The sequence below is a fragment of the Empidonax traillii genome, unplaced genomic scaffold (assembly GCF_003031625.1).
Source record: "Empidonax traillii isolate 1590-97213 ecotype Southwest subspecies unplaced genomic scaffold, ASM303162v1 scaffold124:size1682992, whole genome shotgun sequence".
Taxonomy (NCBI): Eukaryota; Metazoa; Chordata; class Aves; order Passeriformes; family Tyrannidae; genus Empidonax; species Empidonax traillii.
In genome coordinates, this window is record NW_020955317.1 from 972,924 (window position 1) to 988,321 (window position 15,398).

Below are 15,398 nucleotides of genomic sequence, written 5' to 3' on the forward strand. Positions count from 1 at the left end.
GGACACGGTGTTTGGGGGGTACACATGGCTGCGGGGGGACACTACTGACAGAAGGGACACGGCTGCCGAGGGGGACACGGCATTTAGGGGGATCACGGCTGCGGGGTGGAACGGCTGCCGGGGGGACAGCACTGACACAGGGGACAGCACCGACAGGAGTACACGGCCGCGGGGGTGCCATGTCTACCCTCCCGCATTGCCTCACATTCACCCCTCCGTTCTCGAGGCCCTGCGGGCGGGCTGGCCGTGTCTCCGCGGGGCGGTGCCGCCGCTCTCCCCGCCGTGAGGGCGGGCCGTGCCCGCCGTGCCCGCCCCCGGCTCGGCGCGGCGGAGCAGAGCGGAGCGGGCTGGGCGGCCCCCGCCCGGCAGAGCCCCGGCGCCCGGCCATGGTGCAGCCGGGGGAGCAGGCCCGGCTCTACCGGCCGCGGCCCGAGCTGCTGCCCGCGGCCCACGTCCCCTCCTTGCCCCACTACCAGCGCCTCTACCAGCGCTCCGTGGAGGAGCCGCACGGTGAGCGGGGCCGGGCGGCAGCGGGGCGGCGGGGCAGCGGCTCCCCGGGCCCTCCCGGGGCTGCCCGCAGGGATTGGGGGTGTGTGGGGACCGCGGGGAGCCCCCCGCGACTGAGCTTTGCAGAGGGTGCTCCTCGTGTCCGCAGAAGTGTCATCTGCCTCATCCCTGTCTGTTTCCTTTCATGTCTGTTTCCCCTCATCCCCTGTTTGTTTCCTCTCATCCCCTGTTTGTTTCCTCTCATCCCCTGTTTGTTTCCTCTCATCCCTGTTTGTTTCCCCTCGTCCCCGTTTCTCCCCCCTCGTCCCCGTTTCTCCCTCACGAGCTCCGGCCTCCGCCTGCCTTTGCAGAGTTTTGGGGTGACATCGCTAAGGAGTTCTACTGGAAGAGCCAGCACACGGGACCCTTCCTGAAGTACAACTTCGATGTGACCAAGGGGAAGATCTTCGTGGAGTGGATGAAAGGGGCGACCACCAACATCTGCTACAACCTCCTGGACAGAAATGTCAACGAGAAGAAGCTCGGGGACAAAGTCGCGTTTTACTGGTAAGTTTCTGTTTTTGTTGTGGTATAGAAGGTGTGGAAATTCCACGCGAAAGGGGATAAACAGTGTCAGTTTCTTCTGAGGTGAATGAGAGGCTGAGAACCTGAGGGGCTTTAACCTTTAGGTGGGTACAGCAGGTGTTTGCTTCCAGTGTCCTTGGGAAGAGCTGTGCCGTGGAGCTTCTCTGCCCTTCCTGGGATGCATTGAAGTGCCCAGCATAGCAGTGGGGGAGCACCTGACTTCCAGCTCTGCCTTTGCAGTTGTACCTGCTGAGAGCTCGGAGCAGTCAGAGATGGGAGTGAGGTGGGTGCTACAACTCCCTGGTAAAAGAGGTAGATGTGGATGGAGACCTGGGGTGAGGAACAGCTAATACCTGACAGCTAAAAGCTCATAAACCCTATACCTCCCGTGTTTCTGTTTTGTGGGTCTGGCAAGTTTCCACTCCTGTGGCAGAAAGGTTCTCCAAGTACCTGAGCTTATATATCGATTTATTGTACTTGAACTCATGTTAACACTGGTGCTTTCAGAAAGACTGGCTTATCTACCTTTTCAAAGAAAAGTTACTTCCAACCCTATCTGAAGTATGTTTTTACTTTTTACCAGAGTAGTTACTAGTGTTAAAATCCATGTGAAACTTAATTTTCATGTTGATGCAAAGTAGGTTTCACTGGTGATGTCTGAGCTCCAGAATTAACGATCCCTGCTGAATTAGCTCAGCTGGCGTCTCAGCTGTGTCCCCACACAGAGCCATACTGGCTCTCCTGTGCATTTTGCTTTTTCCCTTGAAATAGCATTTATGCTGCATGGATATGACTGTATGTGGCAGTGCAGAAGCACAATTAAATGTACCCTGTGTTAGGGATGCACTCACTGGGATATGGGGAGTCCCTTCAGCAGAGCAACTGGAGAGGTCTTACTGTCATTGCTATAAAAATATCATATTCTCTCAGTGATCTGTGCAGTTGAAGGTTTGCCTTGGTGTAAAGGTGACAGGAGCTACCCTGTTGCAGAAAAGGACACGGGTAGCTCTGGCTGTGGCTGTAAAATTGGGCTCACACTGGAGTTTCTATCCGTACCACTCCTGCCTGCCTCAGTAGAGGAATTACGTCCACTGCCTAGCAAATAATCGCATTGATAAGGCACAGGTGAAATGCTGGAAGTGTTTACTTCCCTGCTAGTTAAATACGTTCTCAGACTCGCTCAGATGCAAAATGACTGTGGTTTCTGAATGAAAACTGTGTAAACTCATTCAGGTAAAGGGTGTGCCAGCAAACAGAGCCATTTGGCACCCGGTGCTGGGCTTTGTGGAGGGACTGGGTGCTTTCTTCTTGCACATAAATCTTTGGGTGAGAGCAAGGCAGCAGCCTACTGCTTTAATTTGGGCTTGCTGAAGATTTTTCTTAGTTATTCTGGCAGCCTGTATGTGGGTATTTATGGTGCTGAGCAAAACTTGGAGTGGAGATGAAAACGGTGGGTGACTGTCAGTCGTGGTGTTCACAGTGCTGAAAAATAAGGTCTCTCCTCCTCCTCCTCAGCAGACAGTTTTCCCTGACTGTTTTGGGATAAATTCTGCTAGCATGGTTCTGTCACAGGTGACCTGGCACTGCTGTGTGGAGCTGGGAATGTTGTGTCAGGTGGGAATGCCGGTGGGAGGGATGGAAGAGGCACGCTGGACATGACGTGTGGTGCTGACCTGCAGACCTGTGGCACTGATGCCTTGAGGAAGTGGGGCTGAGGGCTGTGACTCGTAAATTTACTCCTCTTTGGGCACATGCTTTTCTTCAAAACAATAATTAATTGCTGTCATCTTGTCCTCTCACATTTTGTGTTTAACACTCTGGAACGAGCCTGGCTCTCTAAAACACTTGGGGTTTGCCGTGCTGTATGAAAGGTCAAAAAAGAAATTAAAGCCTCTGAAAGCCAAATAGTTTTTTTTTTTTATTTTTGAATACCTGAGCCACTTCCTTCTAAGAAGTCTGTAGCCTGCTAGACGGGAAAATGTGCTGACATTATACCAAGGTATGGGTGACTGCCCAGCTCTGGGAGCTCTGAAAAGATACAGGACCATGGTCTCTGCTTTCAGAGAGGAGAAATTAGGGAAAAGGTGAATAATGTTTGGAAGCATTGCTGAGTGTCTCTGAGAACTGATGTGTCCTGACAAAACTCAGCTGCTGACTGGCTGTCTCCAGCCTTGCATGGAGTGGAAGGAGCCAGCAGTTCATGTGCATTTGTTACAGCCAAGCTGCTCTGGAGGTCCCTGCACCACCAGCAGTCCAGGACTGCCCAAATTGGCTCCACTCAGGGGGTTTAATCCCAAGCCACATGGAATTGCATTTTCAGCACAAAGGGCAGTACAAGGGATTGCTTCATGCACCAGAACTCGTACATAGGTGACGTTTGCTGTCGTGACGGTGTCCTCACGGTGCTGTTAGGAGGACTGTGTAGTTCAAAATGCCCATCCTGAGTTGCAAGAAACACTCAGATTTTCCCTGTGGCCTCTTTGACTCTGGTATCTCACTCTGCTCACGAACGTTACAAGTATTTCTCTTTCTGCCGCTTTTGATTCCTCTTTCTCTGCTTGGCATTGCTGATGTGGCCTGAAAAAAAAGGAACAGGAGCTCCAGGAAATGCTTCTGATAAAGTGCTGCTCTCAAAAGTGAAATCTCTTTCACAACTGTGGGGGAAGGCTGAGGTCAGTCACAGTGGTTACTATGGAGGTGGGTACCTGTGGTGACTTCTGTGGGACACTGAGGGGCCTTGCAGCAGTGCTGAGGACTTTGTGATGGGTGGTTGGTTAGGGCAGGAGCACAGCAGTCCTTCAGTGTGCTGTAGACATGCCCATGGCACGGGGACAGCCCTTAGTTCTGTGCTGGAGTGTCTGTCAGAGATCTCAGCTAAACTTCAGCCTGGGCAGCTGTGGAGGAAAAAGTATAACCAGGTGGGAATTCAAAAAGAACAACACCTATTGCAAAACTCTCTCTAATTAGACCCCAGGGTGTGAAGGCACTTGGATGCAACCTGTTCTGTGCATAACCTGTGTCTCTGTTTCTCAGACCAGTCACTCCAGCTGCAGTGCTGGTGGTGCTTGGTGGGACCAGGGGACTGGGGCAGGAGGGGCAGCTTTTTACAGTGTTTTTACAGTCCCTGTAGCCAAAGTGGGGGGCTTAACAGGGGGCTGCTGGCTTCTGCCAGCTCTGGGAGAGTGTACTCATTTTCTGCTTTCTTATATTGACATATGACATAACACACCTAGAGAGGAGTAATAAAGATAGTCAAGGCTGCCAGAGCTCTCTGGAGCTTTATTTAAACAAGAGAATAACTGCATATGCTGCCCTAGAACAAGCAGGGCATGCAAATATAAGATGAGAAGGTGTGGTTTGTTTGGTTTGGGTTTCTTTATTTTATTTTATTTTAAAATGTAATAAAGGATTTAGGGGCTTGTAGCTCTGAGATTTCTTCCAATAAAACTTTCTGTAAGAAAAAAAACCCACAACTATAGAGCATTTTTAAACAACAAAAAGAAAAAAACCAACCAAATCAACCCACACATCTGTCACATGCACTGAGGCTGTGACTGAGGATGCTGCCTGTTGATATCCAGCCTTTTGAAGTACTTAATTGTAGCCAGTTTCTGCATGATGCACTTGGCTCTGCTGCTCCCATTGGCTTCAGGGCTTTGGAGTGTCTCGTGTCAAACTGACTCTTTGTTTCTTTGGTAACTTCCTGGATGACTTTTTATACTTCCAGTGATGAAGCCTCTCTCAATGCTCTTCTGGTGGTGAAAGCACATCAAACACAGTCTGTTTGAAGAACAAATTTCACCCCTGGGAAGGTTTTTAGTGATCTACACATGCAGGCCTGTGCCTGGTTTGGTTCATGCTCACAGCACTACCAAGGCTCAGCTCAGCTCAGCTCTTTTCCTCCTGGGGATTTCCATGGGAAAAGGGGTGGCCCCCTCAGCATCCTCAGCAATCCACGTCATCTCCCTGTTGTGCTGAGTGATAGATTGGTGGGTTTGGCAGATATTAATTCTTCTAGAAGCATTTCTGGACTGTACAATGCTCTGCTTCTGGAAATCAAGGAGATCAGGTGCACCTGAAGTAGGTAAGAAATTACACTGAATTTATTAGAATTTTATTGAGCTGTAAATCTTGTACCCTCTCCAAGGGCAACGACAGTTGTAGTTTCCACGCCAGAAGGTGTAACTCTCTCCTCTCTGTGTGAAATCTGCCAGCCTGGGAGGGGGTTACAAAACTGGCTGCGTGTGCCTGAATGCTCCAGGCAGCATTTCTCATCCCTCCAAACGGGAACATCTCTGACTGAGCTGTGTGGGTAGTGCAGGAGTGGGAGTGGTGGAAGCATCAACAGAAACACAGGATTGAAACGTGGAGTAAAGGGAGTAGTGTAATAGCTCAGACACATCCAAGTCATGTGCTTTCCTGACTTCTTTGGGATTCTTGCTCTCCCAGTTCTGGGACAGTCACCAAGCAGTGTGGTTAGTGCTGTGGCAGTAGTGCAAGCGGCTGCTGTGTTTGGATAGTTATATATAAGTGCAAACTGGGACAGGAGGGACTCATAGCTCGTCCTCAGGTGTAGCTCCCTGGCATTTCTCCATAGATGGATAGAGTCTCCACCTGTGGACTGTCGGCTGTTATGGAGCAAGGCCATGCTGGGCTGAAAATTAACCAGTTCCGTGTAACTGCTCTGACTGTCCTTCTGTGGGTTTGGTTGCAGATGAGATAGGACAACAGTGCTGCCTCAGGGCAGCATGGTGGTGTCTGCTTAAAGCTTTGGAGGTTCTTGGTTTGCCCTAAAAGGCTGGAAAACGCAGGGATCATAGTCTAAAACTTGTTTCCAAGGGCTGTGTGTGTGTACTGAGACCTGGCACCCGCCAGTTTTCTCCTGTCATTTGTTGAGGTTCTTTTTCCCTAAGTGCTTTTGTTAATGGCTTTTACTCATGGGCTGCATCCTCCATCCTCTTCTTTACTAGAGAGATCCCTGAGGTAGTTCCCAGGTGAGGGATGAACTAAATATGTGAGAGCAGCAACATACCCCCTTCAGGCAGGTCCTGTCCCGTGGGTTTCCCACGTGTGGGATGTGCTTTCCTGGATGCTCTGAGTCAGGGGGTTGAGCACTGTGGTACTCGGGCAGTTGGCATGCACCGACTCACTGGAAATGGTTTTCCCATTCCAGGGGCTGACTCGGGAGCAGAACTTGACTCATCCATGTCAGGTACACTTGCTGGTTTTCAGGGAGATGCTGGGAAGGGTGATTAGTTTGATGTTTTGGGGATCCCAAACCCTGTTGCTGCTCTGCAGAGCCTTTTCCATCGCAGGATGCAGCCCTGTTCTCCCAGCCTTGTGCTGTTCTGCTCGGCAGCGCAACAAGGGGAAGGGACAGCTGTGAAAGGTTGGTGACCACTTGATTACACAGTGCCTGTGGTTTCCCATGGCTTTACCCATTCAGAAGCACCCCTGGACTTGTGCCTCCATGGGAGGGTGCTCTGCATTACTGAAGATTTTCTTTGGAAGTAGCTTTTACTGAGCTCAAATAACCTGTAATCCTGCTCCCGTAGGCAGAATGGGACCTTTCTCCTCTGTTGAGTCAAATCTGTTCAGAAAGAAGGCACTCAGGCAGCACTTGTGTGGTTGCTCCGAGGCAGAGCAGTGAGGAGAGGGGTTGTTTAAGCTCTCCTACTTGGGAGAGAAGCTCAGCTGCTTTGAATCAGGGGAGCAGCTTTCCTTTGGGTTTTGTTGGATCTGTTTGTTCCCAGCCTTTTTGCTCAGAAACCTTTGGTAGCTGCTGCTGGCAGGGAAACAGCATCCATCTATATAAATACAAGGGAGTACCCAGGAAGTATTTGACCAGATAAACAAGTGGGATGTCCATGCATGCCCAGGATTCGGTGGCATGTGCCCCAGAGGAGAGCAGGAACTTGGATGTGGAATTGCAGAGCTGCTGGCCAGGCTGTGCTGGTGGTGTTTGCAAAGGGCTGCTGTGCCAAGGGCTGGGAGGTTGCCAGCCCCTCTTTGCTTGGAGAGGGCAGTGAAGGGGGTCCTGGGAAACAGCAGATCTGACTTGCATCACCAGTGGAACAGGGTGTGTGTGTGCATGGAGCAGTGCAGGCTGCTGGGAGAGGTGGTGGAGCTGCTGGCAGTGCCGGAGCACAAGGCAGGCGGCACTGAGCACATGGATATGGCTGTTTTCTTTCTGGAGGTTTTCCACAAAAGGTTGTTCGAGAAAGTAACCTAACTGTGGATGGAAGAAGAGTGTTTCTATGAGCTGGTTTACCCTTACCCTTTGCTTCCTCACTTTCAGAGGTCACTTTTCAAGACCAGCAGCAGGTCCCCCGAGGGCAGCGTTGAAACCCAACTGCTGATGGGGGCTCATGTGCCCTCCAGAAACAGCATCTCCTGCTGCTGGTCCTGGAGACAAAACACCAGATGCTGGTTCTGCCCCAACATGACATTGTGGTTTAGTCTGAGAGGCTCTTGGCTGAGCTGCTCTGAACACCCCAGTGAAGAAGGGCAGTGCTGAGGCCTAAGTGACATCCATGTCATCTTTTATTTTCTTATTTAATACTTTTTCCTTGTGCTGCTCATTGCTCAGAGAGAGGGTCTTGCTGATTTAGCACAAGGGATTTAATAATAATAATTATGAATTTTTCATAAGTTTCTGCTTACACCCCTACCCAAAATTGTTGGTTTATACCCTGTCCAAAGCTGCATTTCTGCACGGCTCTGGGTGTGTGTAGCACAATAACTACCTGGGGTAATTAATGAGGGGGGGTGTGCACAGACAATAGCACCTGGATTTTCTCATGTCTGTGAAAGTTTCATGTTGTTGTGCTGGCAGGTATTACAGGAAACTTAATACATTTTAAGAATACTTGGTTACTGTTGGGAGGGGCACCACAGTTGTGCAGTGATGGCATATTGCAGACATTGGCAAGCAGAGCTGAAACTGGGGGTGGATAAATGGAGTTCATGGACAGAGGGGATGGTGAACTCCTGTACAGATTCAGGACATGGAAGATCAGAGCCTTCAGTTTGCTTATTGGACTAGAAAACCTGATTATTTTAGCTGTGTGAAAGGCCTGTGTGTTCTTCCCTGGCACCCTGGTGTGAATGGAGCAGCAGTGGACGAGGCTCAGGCTCCATGTGGGTGCTCCAAGTAGGGGATGAAATGATCAGGCTTTGCCAAAAGAGGTGTGAGTGGCGCTTGTTCCAAGCGTGGCATCTTTCCTCTTGCCTTGGGTAGTTGCCTTGGCTGTGCCTGGTGGGCTCTCTGTGCCCAAATCTCTTGGGCTGTAATACCTGTTGTGAAACCACCAGACCTCTTGCCTCCCCCCAGCACAGGGAGCTCGGGCCCGTTGGAGCAGGTTTCAGTTCTCTGTTTGCATTTCTGCACATCTCTTGTTGTAAGTGTCGAAATGTGGTGTGATAGGAAATCGTGAGCCCTGGCAGTTGGCCATGAATTCAGAAGGTCATCATTTTCTTAGGTGTCACCTCCCTTCTTTAGGGGAATCCCTCAAGGAAATGGAGGGCCTTCCTGGTTGCTTTTTCACACCCAGCTACCTTGTAGTGCCCAGAGAAGCTGTGGCTGCCCCGTCCCTGGAAGTGTTCTAGGGCAGGTTGGACAGGACTTGGTCTATGGAAGGTGTCCCTGCTCGTGGAACCAGACCAGTTTTAAGGTCTCTTCCAACCCAAACCATTCATTCTGCGATAGCGAAGCGCGTTTTCCATTCCTGTTGCCACTGACCATCTTCTAAAAGATGTTCTTTAGATGACAGTCCAGCAGGTGACATCTGGTCATCACCTGTGGAGGTTTATGAGGCATGAAGGTGAAATGTCCACCATAAAATCTGATTAAAAGTTTAAATTTCCTATAGTGACCTTCATGGATATTGTTTGAGCCTCCGTTGAAATCAAGTTGCCTGGCTTTCTGTGTTTCTAGAAGGTCTTCAAAATTTGGCAGGATGCTCCATCCAGATATGCCAAAATGGGGCATCTCCCAGCTGCAGGTGACTTGTTGATTATTTTACTTATAGAAGCTTCATCCAAGATCTGTTCCATGGCCCAACTGTAACTTGCTTAAACAAGGAATCAGCTGTGTTTTGCTGGAAATAAGCTCTCCTCCTGCAGGACTGGTAAAAATAGGCCTTGCTCCTCTGAAAAACTTACTGCTGGCAAACATCTAAAATGTTTCCTCTCATGTCAAACTCTCACATTTTTCCACAGCATTCCGTGGGTTTGGCTTGCAGGCTGAGGGCAGCCAAACTCAGTGATGTACTGCATGAGTCCTGCACATGACCTCTGTTGCAATGCTATGTAATCGTTCTGTTTCCAAAAAAAAAAAAAAAAATAATTAAAGTCGCTTAAAAAAACTTCCCTCTAAATAAAATAGGCAAAAAGCTGGCATTTTAATTCGTTGGCTGTTCCCTTGTGCTGTAAAACAACGTCAGAAAGTAAGAACATGATTAGAGTTACTGCATATCCTTTATGTCTGAGCATCCAGCTGCCTAAAGAAAGGGGCTTGAAGTAGATTTTAGGGCGTAGCCTGGCACGAGTGGGAAAATTGGAGGGAATTCTGGCAGGTCAGTAAACAAAGGAGTGATTTTGGAGCAGTGTCCACCTCCAGCTGGGCTCTGTGCTGTAGGATCACTCAGGGCATGGCAAAGTGAACAGTGGTTGGGCTGCACAAGATAAATATTATTTCTCTAGATGCTTCTGGTATTTGTTCAGGTTCTGAAAGGCTGCAAGTACAGACAGTAGCTGAGAGTGTATTTAATGAGAAGGAAGGACAGAAAGATGGATGTGGTTTTCCTATGGGACCCTAGCAACCATGCAGGGTGTTGGCTGTTTGCTTTGTAGGCTGCGTTTCCACATGGCTATTTTTGAAGGTGATTGGAAGGCCTGATTCCTTGATCAAGGAGCAGATGGTGGCCCAGTGTCCCTGTAGAAATAAGCTCTGTTTTAGCTGTTTTGTAAAATACAGGCACAGCAATGCCTGTGTTGAGCTGGGGCTGGACTTGGCGCATCGTGCTCTGTAGAGCACAGGGCTCCTGATTGCCAGCCTGCCTTGGGTCTCTTTATGGAGTAGGAACCTGTTCGTCCCAGATACATGATCAACTTTTAAGTTGTGATGGTTTGGCTCAGAGGTGGATTTGAAGAAGAGCCTTGTTAGGCCCTACCTATGTGTATGGGGGGCACTGGAGGGGAAAATCGTCGGGTGGTTTTAATGCAGTTCTCAGATTTAACCGTGTGGTTTTAGGAGGTGATGCTGTTAAATTGGCCAGATTTTTCTTTTTCCCTGGGATTTCTGTTCCCAGGTTTACTCAACAGTGTTCTCTCATTGCTGCCAAATATTTCTGAACTCACTGGGGAGACCTTTTCACCAGCCCCTCCCGAGCTGTGCTCCATATTACACAACTTCTTCTTTCGTGATCCCTGTCATGATGCAACGGGATTCGAGCGTGGCTACGGGGATGGTAGAACCTGAGCTTTCTGGTAAACCTGCTGCTCAAAAAACCTCTCAGCCTTCCCAGAACTCCTGTGGGAAATACCCTGCCGTGCATTACTGTGGTGGGAGATGGGTGACATGAAGCGTGGGCAGGGCTGGGCTGGCTGCCCTGTCATTATGAAATGTTCTCATGAAGGTTTTTTGCAAACCTGGAGCCAGAGGTGCAGACCTGCTGCAGACCTGTCTGCTTGGGCAGTCTGTTCAGGAGTATTTCCACACTGAACAATCCATGCAAATGCCAGCATTTTTTTCTGATGAAATGGTGTCTTTTTCTGATTGTCTTGCACAGCTGATCTCCCCAAACTTCACGTTTCACCATGATGTTTTGTCAAGGACAGATTTTAAAGGTATCTCTACTTGAGTGCCATTCCTGTGTCAAATGGGCATAAGCAAGGCTGGGGTGGAGGGGGAAATCCTATTTTTATCAGGTTTGGCTGCTCATGTTCCCAAAGGACCAGGCTGTCTCCAGGCAGACCCTTTCCAGGCTGCAGGTTTGGGGAGTGTCCTGAAAACACGAGGTGTGTGAGCAGCTGGCGCTGGGCAGGCGCCAGAAGGGCCTGGGGCTCCCGCTGCCCACGGGGCACACACGTGAGCCCATTCCACACATGGCAGGAGCTTGGCTGGGCCCAGCTCTCCCTGGCATTTTGGCTGCTCTAATTCTGGATGTGGAATGAATCAGGGAGCCATGAGCCCCTCTGGCTGACCCCAGTGACCTTGCACGTGAGGAGCTGCCACCGCAGCAGAGAAATTCCTTCCTTTACCTTGTACCCTGCTCTGGGGACAGGCTGCTCCTGGAGCAGGAGCTGGAGATCATGCTGTCTCCATCCCGTGCTTCTCATGCAGCACTCGGTCCCATGCTCAGGAGGGATTTTGGGCTCTGAGCATGTTTTGAGTTCAGATGGCAACAGAGATGTCCTAGGGTGGACATTCTCACTGTCTCCATCTCTGCCCTACTGGAGTCTCTCTGTGGTTCCTCACTGTGCAGAATTCTTCCTGTGATGTTGCATCATTCTCTGTTGCTTCTTTGCCTCTTCCAAAACCTTTCTTAAACTGGAAATCCATGTTTTCTTATGGGTGCTTTACAGTAGGTAAAATGTGGAACCTTTTTCCTGCATTAAGCAGTTACCCTGTGGGCTGCTCTTGCCTCCCTGTTGGTTGGGGAATGAAACCTGGTGGCTTTGAGGTGATTTGCTGTTCTCTGAAACTTACCTTGCAGGTGCCTCACCTCTCAGCTGTGCTTGGTCACCTTGGGTTAATGCTTTTATTTAATCAGAGACTCATGGAATGGTTTGGTTTGGGAGAGACCTGAAAAACCACCTTGTTTCACCCCCTGCCATGGGCAAGGACACCTTCCACTAGACCAAGTTACTCAAAGTCTTATCAACACTTCCAGGAAGTGGCAACCTGAGTCAGGGCCTCACCACCTCCACAGGGAAGAATTTTTTTTTTCTAATATGCAACCTAAACCTACTCTCTTTCAATTGAAGCCACTCCTGCTTAGCCTGTCATTACATGCCCTTGTAAAAAGAGAATAATGCGCCACAGGAGTTTAGAGGAGAAGCCTGAAAGATCTGCATCCCCTTTGGTCCCCAGTGGGAGCATTTCCAGGGATCAGAAAGGCTTTGTCCCTAGTTTGCTTTGGTCTGTGATTTTTCTGTTTCTGACTGTGTGGATCTGCAGATGGTCTGGCAGATCTTGAAAACTTCTAACACTTCACTTGCTTGCCTTCATTTCATCCTTTTCTCCTCTATGCCAGCATCTCTTAGTGGTGTTATAACCCTTGTAAATCACAATTATCAGCAGCAATTACCTTGAAAACCATAATTCCCTCTGATGCAACCTGTGCTTCCTGCTGCTCCATGCAAATGCAGAGGGAAGCAGTAGTCATCCGTTACTCAAACAGGTTATGCAAATAATTTTTCTTTGGAAATCCAGTGAAAAGGAAAAACCAAATCAGCTTTGCTGATTCGTTTTTGGGCCAGCTTTGCTTGGTCCATCTGGACCATTGCTCTGGGCAATGTGTGTCTCCTTGGCCCCTGAGCTGTGGCAGGTTAAGAAGTCCCTGCCCCTCACTGCTGCTGGTCATCCTACAGCTGAGATGGGCTCAGCTTGCTTGGGTATGTGATGAGTGGTTGAAGCAGACAAGTGCTTAGAAAGTCCTGTAGTCAGCCCTGATGCCTGGCAGAGCATAACCTGCTCTTGACCTGCTGTGGTGCAGACATCCAGGAGGACATCTGGGCACAGCTTCCCTCTCCCACACTGCTGCTCCTGACCCCTGACTGCTCCACAGAGTCAGTGCTTGAGCTAATGGGGCTCTCAGAAATGCTTGCCTGCTCCTACAGGCCACTTCCCTCCTCCCCACGGTGCCTACAGCACTAAATCATTTGCTGACCTGTGTGGCCGCTCTCACGGGGAAGCTCAGCCTTGATTTACTGCCTGGGCACCAGGTGAAACAGCTCTGGGGCTCTGCATCTCCAGGGTCAAACTCACAGCTGAGCAGGCAGTCCGAGCCCCCATGGAGGTGACAAGTGTTCAGGTTCCCCACCTGGTGTTTTCCTGCTCCCCTGCCTGGGGTGATTTCTCCACGGGGTCATTCTTTGCTCAGACCCTTACAGGGCCACTGGAGACCTGTGCTGTGGGGCTTGTGCGTGCTGTGGTGCTTGTTCTGCAGTGGGGAGCCCCTTATTTTAACTGCTGGCAGAAGGGAGTCGTATGATAAGAGCTCTGCAGAGCCTTTCCTATGTTGACAGGGATCTGTTTTGTGCAGAGCTGGGCCCTGCTGTCCTGCACACTGTGGTGGTGGTGGGCCCTGGTGCCCTTGGGCTGTCTGGCCCTGGCAGTGAATGGCTGCAAGCTGCTAGAAAAATGTCCTCTGGGCATGAAACCCACCTTTTCCAACAAATCAGGATTTCTAGCAGAAGGCCTGCCTTGGAAGGTCCCCAGTTGTGCATTTGTGTGTTTAGTTTAAAGGACTTGCATTTACTGAGTTGGTGGGTGGTTCAGTGGAGACCACAGAATCCTAGAATAGTTTGGGTTGGAGATCATCCAGTTCCTCCCCCTGCCATGGGCAGGGACACCTTCCACTATCCCATGTTGCTCCAAGCCCCGTCCAACCTGGCCTTGGACACTTCCAGAGATGGGGCAGCCACAGCTTCTCTGGGAATTCCATTCTAGCCCCTCACTACCCTCACAGGGAAGAATTTCCTCCATATGTATATTCCATCTGGCCAAAAATTGCCTTTCTCCAGCTGAGCATGCACACAACACGCAGCATGCAAAGCACGGGCTTCTCAAGTGCTAAAAAACTCAGATGCTTTCCTGCTGTGACCCAGATGATACTGTAAAATTTTGAATTACAGTTGCTAAATGTAGGACCGGGTTGGAGGAAGATGAGAAAAAACATCGAACTGAAACTACGTTTCGCTGGGAATTTCACCTGATGGTGTATCTGGGAAGTTTGGGGAGCTGAGAATTGGGTTTTCCTTTCAGAAGAAGCCTTGCTGGCAGAGCAGAGATCGCACACAAGCAATCACAGCCGTGCTGCTGCCAACTATTTTTGCCTGCAGTTCCTAAAAAAAAGATATATTTGGAGGATGTTGGATTCTGTGAGGTCAGAACTGCGCACTGTAGGTGTAAAGGTGAGCTCTGCAGTAATGCTTTCAGAAGAGTGAGGTTTTATATGATATTTTTATTTCTTCTTTAGTTTAATTTGGAGAAGTGAATCCTTTTGTGAGAGGTTGGGGACTGAGAACTCTTGCTCATGTCCAGTGGGTGCTGCAGGGAAGATGCTGCTGGCAGAACGTTGATGCCAGGAGTTTACAGGCTTGTACTTGGTAGCGTGTGAGTGGACAATGCTTTCAATTCCCTGTCTAAAATCCATCATTCTCTGGGCTTTTGTGCCAGAGCAGAGGGGACAGCACAGTCTGGGTGTTGGTGTAGCCCAGTGAGTGTAGCTGTGGGCACTCCAGACTATTTTCAGACATGGGGAGACTTAAAGCAATGGCCTGTTCTTAAGAGACTGCTCCAGGCCTTGACTGTGGATGCAGTGAAAGGAGGTGTTTTGTCCTGTAGAAACAAGGACATGACTTGTTTCCCATTAAGCACAAGATCATTTTTAGAGTCTGAAGCCCGAGGTTTCCCCCTCTGGTGTTCGTGGAGCTCTTTTGCAGTCACGCGGATGAATGGGAAGGACTTCTGAAAGCCCCCTGAAAATCCTTGCAGAAGTTTTAACTTTTGTCTGACTTTGCTCTGCACTTCTCCTGTGTGCAGGCTTTGAGGACAGGCCTGGCTTTGTTCCATGGCCTGAATTTCCCTCCCCAAGCCCGATGAAGAAGGACTTGATGTATTTGAGATGCGCTTCTCCCGTGCCTCACACGAGGTCTGTGTCCCTTGTGGGTACTGTGTGTGAGGGGCAGCACAGCCCTGCCCAGAGGGGTCTGCAGGGCTGCTCACCTGAGAACCCACAGTTTGGGTGACCTGGCTACCCCCAAATAGCACCCAGGGCTGTGGGCTGCCAACCTGCCTTTCATGGGAAGCCTTCCAGATGGGACAGCCTGTGCTGGTCTTTCCTCCTGACGTGTTTCTCTCTTAGTAAAGGCTGTAATTAGATCCTTTACTGCAGCTGAGCACAGGCCTGAGCCCACAGTGCCCAGTAGACCCCAGTGCAGAGATCTTCAGGTGGGGTATTAGTGGGCTGGGACACTCCAGTTTGTATTTGGAAGCATTATAATGTCTTTAAGAGCCATTCCATAGCAAGGCTTGTGGCTGAGGGCGGAGCTGCTGGACCAAAGCAGGTTTGCAGAGCACCAGCCTTGATGTTGCTGGA

The 15,398-nt window shown here is 49.9% G+C and overlaps 1 protein-coding gene across 2 annotated transcripts in view; it reads left to right on the forward strand.

The window, feature by feature from the left end:
• The first annotated feature begins 361 nt into the window (after nucleotides 1-361).
• ACSS2 (acyl-CoA synthetase short chain family member 2) overlaps nucleotides 362-15,398 on the forward strand; it is a 30,728-nt gene continuing 15,691 nt past the window's right edge. For both annotated transcript variants that reach the window (XM_027883324.1, XM_027883325.1), the window contains exons 1-2: nucleotides 362-510; nucleotides 858-1,053. In XM_027883324.1, the coding sequence (XP_027739125.1) occupies nucleotides 387-510; nucleotides 858-1,053 (320 nt within the window). In that variant the 5' untranslated portion in view covers nucleotides 362-386. The remainder of the gene's footprint in view (nucleotides 511-857; nucleotides 1,054-15,398) is intronic.